At 52.1% G+C, this 21,326-nt stretch overlaps 1 protein-coding gene across 1 annotated transcript in view; it reads left to right on the top strand.

Annotated features, from left to right (window-relative positions):
• The first annotated feature begins 1,501 nt into the window (after positions 1-1,501).
• LHX4 (LIM homeobox 4) overlaps positions 1,502-21,326 on the top strand; it is a 47,017-nt gene continuing 27,192 nt past the window's right edge. The window contains exons 1-2 of the mRNA XM_032291239.1: positions 1,502-1,848; positions 19,166-19,337. Coding sequence (XP_032147130.1) covers positions 1,773-1,848; positions 19,166-19,337 — 248 coding nt within the window. The 5' untranslated portion in view covers positions 1,502-1,772. The remainder of the gene's footprint in view (positions 1,849-19,165; positions 19,338-21,326) is intronic.

Below are 21,326 nucleotides of genomic sequence, written 5' to 3'. Positions count from 1 at the left end.
CAACCCTGTACCAGGATACACGGAAGTCACCGTGACCTCACTGGAGACACATGCTAAGCAGCGCGGTCTACCAGGCCATTCTCCCCCGCCCCAGGCTCCTGCCTCACCAACCCTGAAAGGTGAGCAGGTGTCCCTTGTTTGGAGATGATGCCAGGGGAAAGAGGAGGGAAGGTTCTGGAAGGCTGGGGAGGGCACACAGTCCCCCTTCCCGCCTAAGCTGAACCCCACTAGGCTGGAAGGACGCGTCTGTCTGAATTTCAGGAAGGAAATGCCATGGGGGCTGGGGGCAGGAGACCGGGTGGGTCTGGGGCAGGCGGGGTGGGCTTGCTGTGCCTGCAGCCCAGAGGCGTCGAGCGCCTGATGGGGCGTCAGAGGAGCCCTCTTCCCAGCGTTGGGCCTTCTGTTGTATTTCCGTCAGAAACTCATTTTGAGAGTTTAAGCGTTTCTCTCTCTACTTGCGTCTCGTAAATACAGTAAGCATCACAAGCCCTGTGGCAGGTCAGCCCGGGCGTCCGTGTGCTCGCTGCCGCCCTGCACGCACGAGGTCGGGGACTGTTCAAAGCGCCCGCGGTGGCAGCCAGAGAGGCAGGGCGGGCTCTGGGGACGCAGGAAAGGGCCGAGCTGGGCGGTCGGCGGCGGGGCAGCCGGGGAGACCCCACCAGCGTTTGGCTTAGGGCCCTTGCCCGGCGGAGCTGGAGGCAAGTGCGGACTCCGGCTGCGGTCCGCGGGGGCGCGCGCGGGGGGCCTGAGCCCCGCCACCTCCGCGCACGGCCGCTGGCCGCCTTCCCCGACCCGGGCCGCCGCAGCCCGCCGCGTGACTCGCGCGTTCCGAGCCGAGTACGGGTTGTCCCTGGCCCAGCCTCAGCCAGACGCGGGGGAGAGAGAGTTGGGGCTGGGAAGTGCCGGCGGGAAAGGAATTGGCCAGGGGAGAAGAGGAGGAGGAAGATGGATGTAGTCATCCGGTTACGGAGCGCGCTCCGTCCGGCGGAGAGAAGCCGGGGCCCGAGAGCGCGCAAGGCGAAGACAGGCGACGCGGCCCCGGCCACTGCCCCGCCCCACCACGGGACCGAACGGAGGAGTAAGGAGGACACGAGCCGCGCGAGTTTGGAACCCGTGGAGACGCGCAAGCCCCGGGCGCCGCCGTCTCCGACCACCTGCTGCCGCGGCGGGCTAGCCGCAGGATTTATACCCGGGGCGCGAGCCCGCACAGCTGGGCGGAGGCGGGGGTGCAGGCCTGCGAGGCCCCGCCCCGCTCCCTGCCGCCCCGCCCCCCGGCCTCACTTGGGGCGCTGGGACCCCCAGTCCCGCCGGGGTCGGCGGCCCGCCGCCTGGTGGGGGGATGTGCCGAAGGGCGGGCCTCCCTGCGGAAAGCGACGTCACGGCCGCTCCTGCAGTGTGAATGAATCAAAACGCCCGGGTGACCGCGGCCTCCCGGGCGGCCGGCACGCGAAGGGTGGAGGGGGAGGGGGAAGGAGCGGGCGGGGGAGGGAGGAGAGGAAAAAAGCCAGAGCTGCAGCAACAGCGTCTCAACCTGGGATGTGCACCAACCCCGGAGAGCGAGATCAAAGGGACTGGAAACAGACTGGGGACTGGCGGGGGGAGGGGGCCGGCCAGCCTGTGGAGTCCTCCCGGAGAGGCGGAGGGCCCGGTTTCCACCGCGACTCCAGCGGCCTGCTTGGGGTTTTAATTATTATTTTGAAATTTTTGAATCGAGCTAGAGCGAGAGAGCAAGAGATCTCCGTAGACTGCGACTCGCTGGCTCTCGCTCCGAGATGATGCAGAGTGCGACTGTCCCCGCGGAGGGGGCTGTCAAGGGGCTCCCGGAGATGCTAGGTGTGCCGATGCAACGTAAGACACCCCCCTTTTTCGCTGATTTAATTCTAACAAGACAGGTAGCAAGCCTCAGCAGCTGCGGGGCGGGCCTGACGCGGCTGGTGGCCCTGGCCGGGAGGGGCCGGCGGCCGGGGCGCAGAGGCGGTCACAGGGCTGGGGCGCCGGCCAGAGTGCGTTTCAGGGGCCAGGCTCTTGGCTTTTTTGGGCCGAATGTAATTGCCTCCTGGATAATGCTTGAGGCGAGCTGAGTACCGAGTACCGAACCCTGCATCTCCAGCCTGTGGCTTTCCTTGGAACACTAGGGAGAGTGCTGTTTGGGGACACCCAGGGGTACGAGCTGTAGGCCAGGCCTGAGAGCGAGGGTGGTCCCCCCCAAATCTTCTTTCCCCAGCTGGATGGTTAACGCTGGCGGGACCGCTAGTGCAACTTCACCCCAGCTGGCGGGAAGTTGGAGAGCGTGTCTCTCGCCCCCGAGGCTGGCGGCAGAGAAGCCCCAGCCACACTCTTAGTTCCTGCGGCCCGCGCCCGGGGCGTGCACGCCGGTGCATCCCCAGCCGCTACTGCCGGCTGCACCCGCCGTGTGCGCCGCCGGGGACTGACTGCTCCTGATGAGGGAATCTGCTCACGAGGGAATCTGCTCGCTGCATTCCAGCTAACCTAGGAATGCAGGGGAGGGAGAAGCACTCGCGCGAAGTTGTGAATTCAGGGTTCTGCCTTCGCGCACTCGAGGGCAGGTGCTCTGGTTTGGAGGGGTAGAGATGGGGGTGTGTGCGCGCTTTGCTAGCCTGCCCTGCTGCTTTCTTCCCGCGCCCGAAATTAGCTAGGCGGCGGGAGCTCGGAGTGTGTTTATCCCCAAGTCTCTCTATGTGTATGGGTGTGCGCGCGCAGAGATTTTTCCGAAGGGAATCCGTCTCTGTCCTTCACTCCTGAGCCAAGAGTCCGTGAGAGAGAATCTGTGCGGAGGCCAGAACAGGTGCCAAATTGTCGCGCGTGCAAGGCGAGCTCCGGGAGAGTCCTGCCCCGGTGGCTCGCACGCTCAGCAGGGCGCCCCAGGCACCCTGGAGAGACCAAAGAGTCCCTCGCTCCGCCTTCGACTTCTTTTGTGGTGCGGTAGCTAAGTCTCCGGGGTTTACTTTAAGTAAGGGCCGGCTCACCCAGGGATGGTAACTACCTGCAAACTAGGACGCACGAGCGCGCCCTCCTGCGCCTCGGCTCTCCATGGCAGGGTTTCTGTCCGGCGAGACCTGGGAGCGCAGGCTGAAGAGCGCGTACCCTGGGCTTCTCTGGGAAGTTTTTGAGAAGGGACTAGAAAAGGATAGCTTCATCCAAGCCTATTTAGATTGTTTCTTGGCTGTATTCTATAGTTATTCTTTGTGTGTTTTTGTGTCAACTGCTGGCAAACAGTCCCACGTCTGTGCTGAGCCTTGGGGAGTTTACTAAGATGTTTCTATAGAAGGCATCCCCGCACACTGGTAGGGACAGAGTGGGTTCTCAGCCCCTGCGCAAACAGAAACCCTGGCAAAGGTGCACCGAGTCGTTAAGCTGCGTATAGCTCTGCGAGAGTGAGGAGCTTGCGTGAGTGGGGGAAGGGTGTGTGTGTTACTAGTGTCCTTGGTACCCAGTACGTCTGTGCTGTTGTGGCTGTGGTCCGTGGGTGACCTGTCTGTTGGGACCGAGATGAAGGACGATGGTCTCTGTTCTGACGGCCTTTCTTGTGATGAGTGACACTGATGAGTGACACTTTGCTCCTGTTGTTTAGAGAGAACTTTAATGTTCCATGTCAGGGAGTCGCTTTCCCAAAATGCCCAGAACTCAGAGCTACAGTTTGCCAAGGCTGAGTCTAGGTCACACGGTGGAAAACTTGAGGTATACATGGCCCATCGAGGCAATGTCTAACCTAGAGGGGGTGGTCAGTCCTCCCTTTTGTCTGGGTTTTGTGGCCTTGGTTGGAGGAGGCATCGGCCAAAATTGAGGGGACTGTTACCTGAAGATTTCCGGATCCACCTTTTATTTCCTCTTGGAATGTGAGTGGATTGTACCTTCCCTTGCAGCAGATCTGGCCACTGGCTGTTGCTGTAGGTGCTGGGACCAGGGGATAGGTGGGGCATGGTCCCCTCACCCACATGTACACAACCATTAGCTATCTTGGGATTGGGTCCAGTGGCCTAAGAAGGGGGGAAGCAGGAGGGGTTGTGGGGCACACGCTTGGGCCTCCCGGAACAGTAGGCTCTTAAACCCTAGGGGAGGGGAGACAAAAGAAAGGCTCTCCCACTGGGGCCTCCAGTCACCGCCTAGAAGGTTTCGGGTTTCCTCCTCAACACAGACATGTTGGCTTCTTCATCACACGGAGTCACCACGAATGGAGCACCTGGTGGCGCAGGACTAGGTGTCTCCAAGCTCCGTGCCTCTAGTGCCCTCCCCTCGAGGGGCATTTAAATTCAGCTTATTTCGGCGGCAGCTGGACTATTCTTATGCTTATTTGGGGATGGGTGAGGTGCATCCTCTTTAGGAAAACTGATGAAATAATTTTTCTCTCTTCGCTAGTCTTGTTCCAGACTTGGCCTCTTCCTTGCCACTCTGTCCCCGCCTCCCGCTCCGCTGGCTCCCGTGCGGACTCGCCCTTTGCGCTTTCGCCCTCCTGGTTTTTTACCGCACCTTGGTCGCGCGGCTCGCAGTGCGGGCCTTGTTGCTCCGACAGCCCTACAGCTGTCCCTACAGCCAACACCGACAGCGCGTCCCGCTGCCTTCCGGGCTGTAGGGACATCAAGATCCGAGGGGCCGACCCAGGGCCCCTTGGGGTGCGGTGAGAGCCCCCTCTGAGCTTTCCAAAACTGTCTCCCTGGACCTCAGCAGTCTCCTCCCCTCGTCGGGGCCCTGCTGACCGGCCGTGCCCGCTGAGGAGACGCCGTGAAACGAAAAGCATGGGGCCTATAGAAAGGTGGGGCGTTTTATGTGCTTCGATTTTGACCTATCGGCCACGTAGCCTCCCCAGGCACCGAGGGAAAGGACGCCCGTGGCCGGCTCGCTGGTGGGGGAGAGGGCAGCCCGCATGGGAGGAGGAGGAGCCTCATGGAGTATCGGCTGGGGGTGGAAAATGGAATGCAGGCCTGGGGTCTCCGTCTCCTGCCTTGTCTCCTAAAATGCTTCGACAAGCTCTGGCAAACCCCGAAGCTGTAGGAAGAGGGTATTTTATTTTGTGTTTGGTAGGGTCGGGTGAAGGACCCCTGCTGGGGTCTGGTAGGGTCTGGTACTTCCCCTGCTGGGGCTCCTCCTGGGTGCTTGGGTGTAAATGTCCCAGCGCAGGTCGCTTCGTGGGTCCGAGCCCCCGGGGTTGTCGACCGTCCTTTTTGCAGGCGGTTCCTTAAGGGAGTGGGATGGATTCACTGCCCAAGCCAGGAGCCCGCTCAAACGCCGGTGCTGTTCGCTCTTCTTTCCATTCCTGCTTTGTCTCCTTGTTCGAGAAAAACACACACACAAATATATACCGTATATGAATGAAATCGATTGAGAGTCTATCATATTCCCAACATTCAGATACAACAGCCGTGGGCACTATAGACCTCCTTCCCTGCGTCGCAAGAATATTCTCAGGCGCAAGACAGTTTTTACAGACGAGGCCGACTGTCCCCGCCGGCCTATTCGGGCCTGATAAGTTGGGGGTTCCGATGTCCTAACTGCTAGGATCCCGTCTCAGCCCCCGACCTGAGCTGCGTACCACATAGAAGGGAATTTGGAGAAACTCGGGTGTGCGCGGCAGCGCCCCGCTTGGGACAGCGGATGGCCTAGGACTCCCAAGGGGCGAGAGGGCTCCAGCCTCCTCTTTTCCATGGCCTTGAGATCGGAGAGGGTCGTGAGCACCGAGGGAAGCTTGGGAAGCCGCGATCCCAGGGCGCTCAGCATGCAGAACTGTTAAAGCCGGACACGGAGCACGCAGGTGCAGCAGGTGAGGGGCAAAGGTCTATACTGAGCGGTCCCCAGTATCCGTGAAGTGGTAAAGTCGGGACTGAGAAGAAGCAAATCTTAACTCGAGTTTATTTCCGTGGTTGGTGGAGGTCCGGGCTCTCGGCAAACCAGAGCTAGGCGGGGCCGCGCAGGGCTGGGCGGGAGTGGCGTCCTAGGGTCTGGGAGCGCGACCCGAACGACCTCACTGCGACCGGGGCAGGGCTCCTCGCCCCGCGGGCAGACGCAGGCCTGGGTGGCCAGGGGAACAGACGACGGATTATTTAAATGAGCGTTTGCTGCGCACCCGCGGGCGGCGCACGATCCTGGGCACTTGCCGGGGAATCCCGGCGCGCTCTGGGTTTTGCGGGGCTCGCCGGTGGCGGCAGATGTGGACAGGGCTGCCCTCCGCGGGGAGCCGGCTTTCCGCGCACGGCGTCCCGCAGCCGTGGGTAAAGGTCGCAGCCAAGAAGGGGGCAAAGGAGGGACCACCTCTCTGTCCGACGCACGGCGCGATAGGCGTTCCTGCGCCTTGGCCCTTTCCCTCCATCCGCCCAGGGGTTTGCGCTGGTTTTCGGAGCCTATTCTCTCAGGTAACCCCGAGGTCCGACTGAGCTGGAATTAGCCCGGCCTGGGACCCCTTTGCCGCCCTTTAGAGTGGTGGCAGGGACTTTTCCCGCAAGGATAGGCCCGACGCGCGCGAGTGCGGACGGGACGCCCATTAAGAGGAGGCGGGGTGGAAACCTCTCTCCCTCTCCAGGCCCATTTCGTTCCAAGCCCTTGGAAGGACAAAATTAAACCCCAATCCCGGCGGCTTGAGGCTTCTGTGACTGTTTAACCCTGGGAGAGGGATGCTCCCATTTTTGAAGGGGTTCCTCCTCCTGGGAGAGGGGAGGCCGCTGGCGGGTCTACCGGGCCCGCGCGTTCTTGGCGGGTGTTCGAGCCTCGGCTCCCGGCTCGGTTCCCCAGCTTAGCGGACCTTGACGAGCTCTGGAAACGTGTCAGGCTCATGAGATAGAGCCTCTACCTAGGCGGCCGAAGATGTCAATTAAAATCGACCAGCGGAGGGAGTTGGTGGCACTGTGCGTCGCCGGGGAAGGCGAGGTGGTGCGGGCCACCGGGTGCACCCACCGCACCAGAGGCCGTGGCTGGACTGGGACCAGGCACATCCCTGTGTCTCAGGTGGTTGGCTTTGTGCAGGATAGGCCCTTTATTATTATTATTATTATTATTAGAGGGCGGGACCAATGTGTCTTTTAAAGGGATCTGAAGGGTGAAACTAATGAAGAAGGAAATGAGTTACTAGAAAAGCCGTGGAGGGATAAAACCGGGAGCGGCAGGAAGTTGAGGGAAGGACGGCCGAAGCTAGGTGTATCTGCACCTGCCCCTTGACACGCCAAAAACAAAGGGGGGTTAAGGCAAGAATGTAGACTAAATGCTGTGAGGATTAGGTCTGCGCGAGCCCTCGAGACGTCTTGGAGACCGCCTGCAGGTCTGCAAATACCAGGGTCCATTTTTACAGGCTCCTAGAGGTGGGGTGGGGGTGGGAGAGCCGGGAAACCGGCAAAGCAATTTCTTTCCATTGAGTAGACAAAAACTCGGGCCACAGGGGCACCTTGTATTTTGAACAGTGACCCGATGACCCCGCTGGCCAGGTGTAGACAGCCTCAAGTCCTAAATATTTGCATTGTCCTAACTTCCCAGTTGCCTCGGATTTTAATGCCCTTTCACTCTGTGTTACAGTCAATTAGCGATTACTTAGCACCCGCATTAGCAGACTGAAGCCAGAGACCCCAGTGCTGGGAGGAGAGGGAGGAGCTGGGGGAAGGAGGCTGGGGCTTGCAGTGCTGCAGGGATGGAAAATTAGTTAACAGGAATTAACCGTAATTTCTGTTGCCTTTTTTGAAGTCTGCTTTGAGCCTCTTGTTTTGGGCAGGAATGGTAGGTATTCGGTGGATTTCTCTGGCTGGGAAACTTGTGTCCTCTTCCTATTGAAGAGTTGTGGATGGGGGAGGGTGGGCAGAACTGGATGAAGGGACCTTGTGCCTCTTCTTTCAATTGGGGAAATTTTTCTGGAATAGAGCTGAGAAGCTTTGGAACGAATAGGGACTGGGAACCAGTTTAGCTGAAGAGAGGACAAAAGGAGTATTACCCACTTTGAGCAATCCAAGGTTGGAGACAGACTGAAGCAGCAGTTGGCTGTTGCAGCACCAAATACATTACAGCATAGACGGCTGGACTTGGAGAGGGCGGGCTGGGGTGCCCTTGAGGGGGCTTACTTTGTAGCAGTGTTTTGCCTTTCTCCCTTCCTGGAATGAGTGTTAACAAGCCCGTAAGAGATGTGGGCGAATAGGGTCCAATGCTTTTAGTAAAATTCCATCGCGGTCTGGGGGCTTGAATTTCTCTTTCTCCCTCCCTCCTTCTCCACCCCACTTCTTCTGTCTATCGCGTCCTTCCTTTGCAAAATATTTGCAGGTAGAAACAAGGGATTGTGCAGGAATTCATGGCACAGGGGTTTTACTGGGGGGTCGTGGGTCCTGCGGGCTGCGCAGTGGTGGATCCATCTCTCTAGGTGCCCTGGGTGGGAAGCACAGGTGCTGTGTATAGGCGAGAAGCTGCCCTGGAGCTGGGCTCTTACTGTCTGTGGTAGAAGAAATCAGCTAAAATTAGATGCCACTGTGAGGTTTTACCTTATTTAGTCCTCAGTTTTACAGGATCCCTGATCAAAGCGGTGCACAAATCAACCGTTTTGAGGCACTGCTCTTGGGGTAGGTGGACAGGTTGGGTTTCATTGGTGAAAATGAAGTGGACTTGCTCTTGGAAAATGTACTTTGGGGTTAACTGTATGAGTGGCTGACTGGAAAGTCGAGTTGGGAGCTAGTCCTGCCTCCTGCTGTAATTTTGGTGGATTTCTTTTCTCAGATCTCCCACCCTGTTCCCTCTGTCAGTCTGGGTCTAGCCACAGATGTTTTACTGCAGTACCTCACCCCCAAACGTCTTTAAAGTATAATTTGCTTTGATTATAATGTTAGGGGGTTAAGGGATTGGTTCTGGGAATAGCTTAATAGAGACAAAGCTTGCAGCCAAATTAATTGAAAGTTTCTTGTTACGAGGGAAAGAGTGCCAAACATATGGAATATTGTTACAGAGTGAGACATTAGAAAAATACATTGTAGAGATGCGGCAGTGATTAGATGTGAAAATAAGTGGAAATAGATATGTCTACAACATTTCCGTATACGAACATGGATTTGTCTAATGCAATTTTCTGTTTTATTTGCAATTACTGAGAACATTTGATATCCTACTGAAGAATATGAATTACATGACAATATACCACCTAGAAGATAATCTTATCCCTGCAAATATATATTTACATTGTGTGTTTCATGTGTTAGTGAACTTCTTCTGTTAAAATATTACCCAAATTACAGCCTTAAAATGATAACATCGAAATTATCTCCAGTTTACTCTTTTATTTGCTCTTTTATTGAAGAGGTCACTATTTTTGACTGTCTAAGCCAAAAAAGAACAAAGGAGATTTTCAAAGGCACCCCCACACCACCAAATAAAACTGTGGGCAGAACTCCGGAAAGCAAGCGGAGGGAAAGGATGGCTTTTGGTGCGATTGTGATATGAGAAGGATTTTCTTTTTTTCTAGTTGCTAGTCATTTGTCAAGACAAACAAAAACCAAGAAATTAGAAAAACAGACTTGAGTACATTGATGCATTTTAAAACATGCCAGTGAATATGACAGAGACTATGATTTACCTTAAATGTGATGCCAGTTTTTAAAATTAGAATTTTTCCAATATTTTTGTAGCTGGCCTGGCTCTCTGTTGAATGCCGCTGTCACCATCATAAAATACCTTGATGTTCAATGTGCCTTTTCTCTTTATGTTTTAAAGAATTAATGTTGGAATTTTGTGCTTTAGCTGTGTTGTTTATGAGAATATTATTACTAGGTTGTGAAAATCCCTTAAGAGGAATTTTTAAAAAACATTTGGAAAATTGTTATCTCAAGATACGCTGATTTAGAATAAGTGAAAATATCAAAACAGGAACTATAAATTGTTCAACAAAAAATGAATATTCTTTAATGACAAAGAGCCAGGGTTGGTGAAGGGTTGCACACAAGATTTGTCATGGAAAACTGAGTCGTGGGCCTCAGGCCTTGGTTCCTTTGGTCATAATTACCAGGTGATTTAAAAGGGGGGTTATGAGCAGAAGACAGGATTTTATCGTAAGCGGTGATGGTGGCTACTTTGAATTGGAAAGTTTATTTTTGAAATATTTATCCAGTAATCTCTTAATTTTAATTTAGCTATACCTCCGTTATAAATCTTTGACTTGCATATTTCGGAACTCAGGCGTGTGTTTAGGCAGGCGTGCCATAACTTGGAATGTCCTGTGGTTTCACCTTGTTGATGTATTTTAGAACTAGTCATTCCCAGACTAAATCAATGAACCCCTTTCCCCCCACTGATAGTATTTCCCAAGCCCGCCTTTAGAAAACCGTCTTCCTTCTTTCTCAGGGAACCTGAGGCAACAGACTAGCAATGTCCACAATGTGACTGTTGTTTACTTTTCCTTACCTGTGGGAAAGGAATGGAAAATTTCAAGAAAAACATTTGCATAATTTTTCAGCTGCATATGTGATTCCTTAAAGCCCCATTTGCTGTCTGCTTTTCAGTTAGTAGTCAGTAAAGAAACTTAACAAATAAATACAATTAAATGTTTTTGGAAATGTATATTGGCCAAATGTTATCTGAGACAGAGCTCAAAAAACTACTTACTTCTGGAGGGAAATCAGCAAAAAGGTTTTGGGATCCCACATGGAGGTGGCTTTGGTTGAGCACAGGTGGAAGCCATCAGACCCAGGGAAAAAAGTTTAGTCCTAATTCGGCCCCCAGCTGTGTACCCTTATTCTCAGAACCTTTTAAACGAAGACAACAGGCAACTTCTGCTTTACAAGAGGTCTGGGAGGAGGGAGTGAGCGTGCCAATGTGAAAGTACTTGGCCAAGTTTGGAGTGCTGGTGATCTTAAGGGACCCAGAGACTGGGACCACAGCTCCCACTTCACAGACAGAGCCCCGCCTGGAGCGCAGGTGGCTGTCCCAAGAGGATGGTTACCAGAGCGGGAATATTGTGGGGTGTGCAAACAGGGAGCCCTGGAAGAGACTCCCATGGACCCAGCTCCCTTTCTCGAAAGGAGCAAGAAAAGCTATGTCCTGAGCATTAGGCTGTCAGGTCAAAGCATGAAACAAAAAGAACACTTGGTCCAAAAGGGAGTTAAAAAGCAAAGGGAGTTAAAGAGCAAAAGCCTCACAGGAGGCAAGGTGGCACATCAAAGCACAAATTTTACAAAATGTTAATCTGGTCTCAGAGCATAAATAAATATTCCCTTTTAAAACTATTATAATAGAGATAAGGTCTCACTATGTTGCCCAGACTGGTCTTGAACTTCTGGGTTCAAGTGATCCTCCCACCTCGGCCTCCCAAAGTGCTGGGATTACAGGTGTGAGCCACCATGCCTGGCCTAAACGTTACCTATCAGTACAAAGTAACTTGGTTTCTTAAAAATATTTAGTGCATAGCATTATGATTCCAATGGAAATATCTGAAATTCTGATTCCTTTCCCCAGAAAGATGCCTTTTTTTAGATACATTTGAGACGTCATTGTCAGATATGTTGGCTCTCATTTTAGTCTCTTTAGTGGAAATTTTTTTCCTTTACCCTTTTGATCTTCCGTGACCAAGGGGATAGAAAACACAAGTTTTCAAATAATTAAAATCGATCAAACAAACACAAACCCTCATGAAATGTTTCATGGTGGCCCCTGGTTCCTTGAGAGCATTTTCTTGGAAATGAAAGAAACGTGAGTGGGGAATACAAATGCACAGTATTTCTTATCCTCACCAGAGGGGCGTGGGCAGTTTGGTCTGCCACAGATCACAGCAGACCTTTTGATCTCTTCCACTTCCCAGCTTTCAGAAACCACTAATGGAGGAATTTGGGGATTTAAAAATGGAATCCAGTTTCTGATGGGCCACTCTAAAAATAAGCCCAGTGTGCCCCTACCACGATGTGTCAGGTGGTTTGAGGGCTGGCCATCATACTGTGAGTTTTAAAACTTCCTTGATGAAGAAGTAGATTCTGGCTACTGGGGAAGGGTCTGTAGCCATTTCTTATCAAGTAAGAAATAGTCTCTTCCTTTGGGCGTTTAGATGTCTCTAAGAAAAAATGCTAGAAGCCCCAGACATTAATTTGAACCCAATCTACCCTCACCTGGATACAATACAGCAACAGTGAAGTAAGATCAGGCAGTCATGGCCCCAACCTTCTCATTTTTACTATCCGCATGTTGGGGGAGATCAAGGTCTGGCAAATTTGTCCTCATTCTGCAGAGGAAAGAGTCTGCCAGATTTCTTTATTCCAGAAAGACTGAGCCCTTGTAATACTGCATTGTCTGCTGTTTATACTCCAGGATTATGTTGATTAGAAAAGAGTGTGTGTCTTCTGAATACTTTAGAATTAAGGGAGTGAGGAGAGTTCTGAGTGTTTAGGAGGGGCTGACGGAGGGAAAAGGTGCACTGGGACATCGCGAAGCATGAAGTAATTTTGATACACTTTACAGACATGCATCTTGTTGGCAACTGGCTGTGAGGCAGAGGAGGGAGCGAACAGCTGACCTTGGACGCTGGTGCTGTGGGGGCTGGGTGTTGTGCGTGTATTACCTGATTCGACCATAAATAACACATCTACCCCAACAGGGTGCTATGATGATTTCCATTTTATGGATATGAAAATCAAGGCTCAGGGAAGTTAAGTAATTTGCCCAAAATCACATACGGGGTGGAATGAGGATCTGAGCTCAGGTCTGCCTGGATTTGGAATTTATTGGCAATTTGGAATATTTGGAGATCTAAACTCTGCCCAGAACTGAAAACTTTGTCTCCCAATATATATTTATTTGTTTGTTTGTTTTTTTATGGGGTTTTGTTTTGTCTTGTTTTTGTTTTTGAGATAGAGGCTTTCTCTGTTGCCCAGACTGGAGTGCAGTGGTGTAATCGGGCAATCCTCCTGCCTTGGCCTCCCAAGTAGCTGGGACTGCAGGTATACCCTACCATGCCTGGTGATTCTTTTATTTATTTATTATTATTATTATTTTGGTAGAGACAGGATCTCACTATGTTGTTCAGGCTGACCTCCCAGTATTTTTGAGCCCTCTCTAAAAAAGTATTTGAAACAATGTTTCTGCTTCCCTCTGCTTTTCTAGTTCACTCATTCCCCACTCTTCGCACTGCTTTAGGATTGGACAGCTCCTTCATTCAGCTAAGCCTTCCTTTCCGTAGACAGAGCTTCCTTTCAGAATCAGCTTTTTTTCCAGAGTGGCAGTGCCTCATCCCATGTATGAGGATGTGTGTGTGTGTGTGCATGTGTTTCTGTGTACATGTGAGTATGTGTCTTTGAGTATATGTGAATATGCATGTGTATTTGTATGTATATGTGACTGGTACATGCATGTGCCTTTGTATATGTAGGAATGTATGTGTCTCAAGGTGTATCTTTGTGATTGTGTTTCTCTGTGTATGTACTGTCTGTGTTATATGCATGTCTGTGTATATATGTATGGTGTGGGCGTGTATATATTTCTGGGTGTATATTGAGTGTGTATGTGAGTGTGTGTGAGGATGTCTGTATGTGTTCATGCAGGTACATGTGGGCTTAGGTCTGTGCCTTGACTATGTCATGCTGCAGGACTGGGAGTGCTCTGGTGGATGGGCCTTGCAGATGGGGAGTGTGCTGTTCTATGTGGTCCAGCATTTCCAAAGGTTCTTTGGCTGTTCCAGGGACATTACCTTTTGTTTCTTTACCTTCTGCAAAGCCCCAGCAGAGAGCATCTTCACAAAAACTTATGGGTAGATAAGATAAAAACTTTCATTTTAAGTGAAACGACTCCTCATATTGGGAACTGAGTTTATATGAATAGATCAAATTTTGTCTTTAGTGACTCCAAGCATCTGCTTAAATTCCAGTTTTAACGTGGAATTTCGAGATACTAAATACTGCATGAAATATGTTGGGCTTATTGGGGATTTGGAAATCGTCTTACCCCTTGGAAATTTTGGTTACAACTTTTCTTTCCTTTTTTTTGAGAGAAAGGGTCTTGCTCTGTCACCCAGGCTGGAGTGCAGGGGCGCAATCTGGGCTTATTGCAACCTGGCTCGTTTTTTTTTGTGGGGGGTAGAGATGGGGTTTCAGCATGTTTGCCAGGCTTGTCTCGAACCCTTGGCCACAAATGATCCACCCACCTCAGCCTCCCAAAGTGCCAGGATTACAGACGTGAGCCACTGCTCCTCTGTAGGGGGAGGGCAGGTGAGGAGTTCTCCCCTCCCCTCCCCTGCAAGATGAGGCCAAGGCAGTCTTCCTTGATGTCTCCTCCCTCAGGGCGAGGAGGTCCAGTTCATGCACCAGAACTTTATTTCTTGTGGGAAACCTAGATAAACTCTGTCCTGTCCAGTCTTTCTAAACTGTGAAAATTAAATTATTAGAGGTTTCATTGAAAGGCTTATGCTGTTGCTCTTTGAAAAATTTCCAGGTAGTTTATGTTTTTTACTAATCTATGTAATTATATGGGGCCCATGTTGCCTGGACTGTGGGGTCTGAATTCACAGGTCACTGCACCCTCACAGCAGGGATGGGTCTGAACTTGACAGATACCATCAGCAAGCAGGTGCCTTGTAGCTGGGGGAGGAGATCGTGGACAGAGGCTGCTGCTTCCCGCCCTGCCCTGGACAGGAGGTGTCCGTCCCATAGGACACATGCACACTAAATGCCTGTGTTATCTCAGTCTGTGCCTCAAACATTTCCATTTGCCCAGTCGTTAGGGAGCTCAAGAGGCCAGTGGGCTCGTAGTCTCTTGTCACTGTACCTGGGATCATGTTGAGACTCTCTCTGCCACCATTTCCTATCTAAAAAACGACAGGCTCAAGCCAAATAAGGGGGTGGCTCAGGCCCCTTGAGCTGTCCGACTGGGTTAGTCCATCTTCAGGAAAGCAGCAGCGCAGGCAATTAGTTGAAATTCTGGCTCCTCGACTGTGGGGCCTTGGGCACATCACCTGATCTCACAAAGGCTCAGTTTCCTCATCTGTAAAATGGGATGATAATTCCTTCCTCACTGAGAGTGGTTCACTGAGGTAATACACACTCAAGCCCTCACGTGGCTCATAACAGGCTTCTGATGTCTGGTTTTACTACTGTGATTGGTATATTGGGGATCTTTTAAAACATTTCCAAATTATCTTTGTTTAATCCCCCTGTCAAAATCTACAGTGGAATAGAAAAGGGTTTTAATTTTTAACTTAAAGGGCACCCTTGGTAGGCCCCTTCCATTTTTGCCAAGCCGGAGGGCCCTGGTTTGATGAGGACCTCTAGATTTGGCAGCCCAGACTGAGCCTCTCCTCAAAGCTTGAGGCTGAAGCTGCATGTCTGTCTGCTTTTAGTGTTGTTCCTCATCGTGATGCTGTCTCTGCTTACAAGCCTCTAAAACTCCCCTGCCCGCTGTTCCCTGCATACATTAGCCCTAATGTATTCTGTCTTGAATACTCATCAGATTAAGGCTCCCACTAGATACCCTGCTTGAGATAAATTTTATGGGCATACATCCTCACCCTCATCCCATGCATTTGTGGCTGGGAGGAGAAATATAGCCAAATCTCTCTTCTGGGGCAGGCCAAACAACAATTAGGTAGGAATCGGTGGCCCCTCTTGCCCAGGGGCCGAGGAAGGTGTGGGGAGCTGGGCTAGCACTCGGCCTGCATGCCCAAGGGCCAGCAAGGATGGTGCTTCATCTGGATTCTCAAAGGGTTAATGCCCCCCTCCACCCGAACCCAGGGCTGGGGTCCAGCTCCTGGAAATTCTCCTCACACAAAGAAGCCCCTGACCTGACTCCCAGAGCGGAGGTGCAGCTGTGCCATGGGGCATAAGGCTCTGAACAGCTGTGCCTAGCAGCCTCCCGCCATGGCTGTGCCCCATCATCGGGGCTCTGTGGGCACACGGTGCTGCCCTGTGGCACACGGCAGGCCTCGTTCACAGGTTCCTGCTGGCTCTGCATGCCGTTTGTCCTTAACCCGCTTCCCTGAGCCGGGAGGGCTTCCTGGTTGGCTCTCCCCTCCTCTCCCCTGCAAGAGGAGGCCAGGGCAGTCTTGCTTAGTGCTTCCTCCTTCAACCTTTCTGCTGCTCAGCAGACTCAGGGGCACCGAACTCGGCTTATGCTGGAGAAACCTGTGTCCCCTTGCCTTTCATAACCCTCCTGATCTGAGTTGCCCCCTATTTTTTCCTGCTTGAGACAAGGGGTGTCACACAAAAGAAATTCCTGGCTATCCAACCCTCATAGACTGGTGGGCTCATGGGTCACCTCCTCACCAAGACCTTCCAGGGCTCCCCAGGGATGCCAGCCAGCCCCCGATGGCCTCTGGAGAGAGGCCGGGGGTGTGGCTGAGTGAGGACCGCCTGGGGCAGGTAGGTGTGGCCCCGAGCCGGTGGCACAGTTGCTGCGTTAGGAGCCCACTCGGCCTCCCCAGGAGAGTCATGACATCTCTGCAGGGATTCTTGTGAGGGCTCGATGAGAAAATGCCCATGAACCTGGTGCCCAGCCTGCCTTTCCATGGGTGTGGCAGTTAGCTCCTACTAATAGCAGGCCTGTCTTGAGCACCTACTGTATACTGGGGCCTGCCCTAAGAATTGTACATGTGTCAATCCATTTGCTCTTCACAACAATCCTACAGCCACTGTTGCCATCGTCACCTCCTTTTAGAGGTGAGGAAACTGAGGCAGAGAGAGGCTGAGTCATTTGTCTGGGTTTAAAAAGCAGAGCCAGGATCCAAACCCAGGCAGCTGAGCTCCAGAGTCCACACTCCGACCCTGTCATGCCCACCCCTCACTGGGTGGAGACCCCCGGGGCCGTCATGTGCTCAGCACTTTGCTGGGCAAATTGGAGCTCCTGGGCAAGTGCTGATTGGCTGGACAATGTATTTCTCAAAGAGGAAAACTGGAGATGGGAAGAAAAAGAATCCTATATATACTGGGACAGTTAGCAGGTGGGACACCTGATCGTTTTCATGGGTATTTTGGTCTGAGAAAGGGGTCAACAGGTAAGGCATGTACACCAAGTCTGACTTCCGCGCAAATACTGGTGGTGCTGGGGCCATGAAGGGAATAGGCTGGGGCTGGGGTTTCATTGGGCCCAAGGTTGGCACTTCTGTGTACAGGGCTAGTGATGGCATTTAGTGATTGTCCCAATAGCCTGTTTAGAGGTTTCAAGTACAAATGTCTTAAAAGTATGTTTAAAATTGTTGTTAGTACATTGAGGCTAATTCCTTTGTAAACACTTTTATATCACAACCAACATACATGAGATGAATCAAAAACATGTATGAAGCTGGGCATGGTGGCTCATGCCTGTAATCCCAGCACTTTGGGAGGCTGAGGAGGGCAGATCATCTGAAGTCAGGAGTTTGAGACCAGCCTGGCCAACATGGTGAAATCCTGTCTCTACTAAAACTACAAAAGTTAGCCAGGCATGGGGGTGCGCACCTGTAATCCCAGCTACTTAGGAGCCTGAGGCAGGAGAATGGCTTGAACCTGGGAGACAGAGGCTGCAGTGAGCCAAGATTGTGCCACTGTACTCCAGCCTGGGCAACAGAGCGAGACTCCATCTCAAAAACAAAAAAACATGTATGATTCTTGAGAGATTTGGTTTTACTGCTGTTGACATTTTGGAGTGTACAGGAGAAAGTAGTGAAAAACTGTTTCAAGGTGAGCTTCTCAGACAGGATTTGATCAATTTATTATTTAGCGATAAACATCTGTGGTGTTACCCTTGTGTGCCAGGCACCGTGCTAGGCAGTGAGTGTTTAGACAAACAAGCAAAGGTGTCTTCTTTTTTTTTTTTTTTAAAGATGGAGTTTCACCATGATAGCCAGGCTGGTCTTGAGCTCCTGACCTCAGGTGATCCACCCACCTCGGCCTCCCAAAGTGCTAGGATTACAGGCGTGAGCCACTGCACCCGGCCACTCAAAGGTGTCTTCTATAATAGGCGTGGGAAACCCTGGGGTTGCCAGCCTCAGGAGTGCTGTATCAGGAGGATACTCGAGAAGGCCAGACGGTTACACTTTTATCTTTTCATTCTTAATACTTGTCGATTTGTTACCTTCTTTTTTTTTGAAAAGCACAGGGGGAAAATGGCTCGAGATCTTAGCAGTGTTTGTTTATTCAACCGTGAAGATGACCATTTTGTAGATTTTGAAACAGTCAGTGACTCAAAATACTGTCAGATGCCCAAGCAATCCCTTGGAAAGATGGGAAGGCAGAGAAACAGACCTCAGATAGGAAGTCACCCAGGACAGGAACTGGATGGGGCAGTGGTTAGGGTTTGATTGCAGACGACAGAATCCACTTTCACTATTTAAGTGAAAAGCGATTAATCATCAGGTGGCAGGTGACTTTCAGCTCAGTGGAGCCAGCTGGGTGGAGCTTCCAGGATAACTGTCAGCCCCCAGCATTTCATTGCCTCCGCTGTGACCGATCAGGACAGTACAACACCCAACATGGCACTTCATCGCCTCTGCATACCCACACCAGCACGATGGGAGCCTGCCCCTCAGCTGTCCCGACATTTAGCTCAGTTCTGAATTCAAGTCTCTCCCAAGTGCATTTGATTGGAAGACTCAATCATCTTCAGAACCTGGGCCACTAGGGCATCTGGAAAAGCAGTTTCTAGCTTTCCTATCTGCAGCGCAAGAAGGTGCATTAGGATGAGGTATTGATCCAGCCAATCTATGGTATTGGTCGCAGTTCATTAAAATATTGAGATTTTCTCTGCAAAAGCACCCTCAGGCCTGGACCTCGATCGCTGCCCACCCCTCCCCCACACTGTCTTTATCATTTGCTTTTCAGGCCAGATGTGACTTTGGGGACTGGTGTTTTTAGCAGAGCTTCCAATCACTCATGAAAATGCCGTGGAAACAGAGGTGGTTGTTGCTGGGGCTTCCTGGTCTGCTGGCTGTGGGACTGCAGTGGCGCGAATGGGTTAGCTGCTGCCACTAGCCTTGTGGTGCCCTTAGAAGCAGGTGACTCCTCTGGACCAGTCACTCCAAGCCTGAATGCACAGCCTGGCCAGCAAAGCAAGGGTTAGCTTTCAGTCCCGCCTTGTCCCTTGACCACACGCCTTTGTGTGCAGCGTATAACCCTCGGAACTCTACGCAACAGCCCTGTGCTTTGGGCCATGTCTGTTTCCACCACCAGCAGAAAGGGAAGGCGCCCGCCCAGGGCCTGTTAGCGGGGCTATGTGGAAGGCTCACAGTGCCTCTGTCTCCTCTTCCTCACAGAGATCCCCCAGTGCGCTGGCTGCAACCAGCACATCCTGGACAAGTTCATCCTGAAGGTCCTGGACAGACACTGGCACAGCTCCTGCCTCAAGTGTGCAGACTGCCAGATGCAGCTGGCGGACAGGTGCTTCTCCAGGGCCGGGAGCGTCTACTGCAAGGAGGACTTCTTCAAGTAAGTCAGCGCGGTCCTTCTCGTGGCCCTGGCCTGTCTCTGCCTGTCGCCATGCAGCGAGGGGGAAGTTTGCAGTGGGGTAGGCCAGGGAGGGAGGAGAGTCCACTCTGGGAGGGGCAGGTAAATCCCAGAGCCGAGAGGATGCCCTTGCTGAGGTTGCCCTTCTGATCACTGGCCCATCACTGCCAGAGCTCCAGTGTCTAGGCCTCACTTGAGCTCTGCTTGGGGCAGGGGTGAGGTGCGGAGGCCTGGGCCAGATTTCTCCAGGGTAGTCACAAAGGAATTCTCCAAATCCTCAAAGGAGCTGCTCTTTCTGTGCTGATATGTCATGCTTCCGGCCATGGGGTCCTAACAGTCCCGCAACTTCCACAGCAGGTGCTTTTATGTTTGTGTCACATGTAGAGGCGTCTCCGTGGCTGTGTTTCACAGCCTGCTTCAAGGGCCTTAGAGGCTGGCCAGAGCGGCTTCTGGCAGGAGGGAGGCCCGGCTCAGTCAGTGTCGTCACTTTCTATGGAAACATGATGAAGAAGGGGCAGTTTTGTGTGACAGTGGAGTCCAGACTCTGCCTGAATTTGAACCCACTTATTGGTGGTGTGCTCCTGGGCAAGTTAGTTAACTTCTCTGCGCCTCAGTTTGTTTATCTGTAAAATGGGGCTGATAGCAATAGTCCCTACCTCATGAGGTTTCTATTAGCTTTAGATAAGTCAGTATGCATCAAGTCCTCAGGACAGTGCCTGACACTTGAGTGTTAGCTCTTAAGACTGAGATTTTCCATTCTGGGGTGGGGTCCATCAAAAACTTGCTGTTGGCGCTGTGGGTCAGGGTGAGAAGACTTCCTAGAATGTGTTTTCCATCGCGTTTAGTCTGAGGCTTCTCTCCCAGAAGCTGTTACCCAAGGCACTGATGCTGGTGGCTTAGCCAGTGTGGACCAGCTGGCAACAACAAAGCCAGGAGTGGGAGGTGGGGTCAGGGGTCAGTGACACTGAGCCCCGTGTTCAGTCGCAGCAGCCTGGGTGGCCCAGCCGGGGAGCCTCACCGAGGCCTGAACACACCCAGCCCAGATCACCAAGCCCCAGAGAGGCACCTCCCGCTGAAGCTGTGTATTCGAGAGATGGGGGCTGAGGGGGGCGTAATGGGGAAAGATATGGGTCCCGGATACAGAACACCGTTTCTCCCACATCCTTCCAGGGGTTTAACTACAGAGAATAGGTGATTTGAATGAGGATTCTCGTATTTCTTTAGTGCAAGGTGAGTCGAAGAACACATTAAAGATCTTGGTAACGACCGGGTGGGGCTGCCTCCCTGGCTGTGTGCAGAGGATACACTCGCTGTCACTACTGTACTTTGGTCAAATATGTGCTGCTCCCTACGTGTGAGAGTGTGTGTGTGTATGAGTGTGTGTGCGTATGAGTGTGGGTGTGTGTTTATGTGTTTGTGTGTTGTGTGTGCATGTGTGAGAATGGTGTGTGTGTGAGCATGAGTGTGTGTGAGAATCTGGTGTGAGTGTGAGCTTGTGTATGCGTGAGCGTGTGAGTGGTGTGTGTGAGCGTATGTGTGAGTGTGAGTGGTATGTGAGTGTGAGTGGTGTGTGGTGTGAGCATGTGTGAGTGTGTGTGTGTGTGTGAGCGTGTGTGAGTGTGAATATGTGAGTTTATTACAGGAAGGTGGGGGCAGCAGCTGACATGGGGGCACCCAGCAAGTCCTTGATGTTGGGTGAAGGGACAGGCCGCTGGCCCTTGCTGAGCTTTTGGTGTACTGCTCTTCTTTCTCACAGTCTTCCTGTTGCTTTCCCACCTCAGACCCTCCTCTGGGTCCTTTTGTCTGGCAATCCTGCAGCTCCACTCCCTCTAGCCTTTCTCAGGCGGGCAGCAAGTTTGCCTCTGTTTTCCTCCCTCTGTGAAGTCCTTGCAAAGGACACAGCAACTCTTAGGGGCCCCTGGGTGGGTGAATTTCACTGTGTGTGTGTGTGTGTGTGTGTGTGTGTGTGTG

This window comes from Sapajus apella, unplaced genomic scaffold (assembly GCF_009761245.1).
Source record: "Sapajus apella isolate SASKATOON/1434 unplaced genomic scaffold, GSC_monkey_1.0 scaffold25, whole genome shotgun sequence".
Taxonomy (NCBI): domain Eukaryota; kingdom Metazoa; phylum Chordata; class Mammalia; order Primates; family Cebidae; genus Sapajus; species Sapajus apella.
The sequence above is the reverse complement of the archived record's forward strand: the minus strand, read 5'-3'. Positions and strand labels throughout refer to the sequence as shown.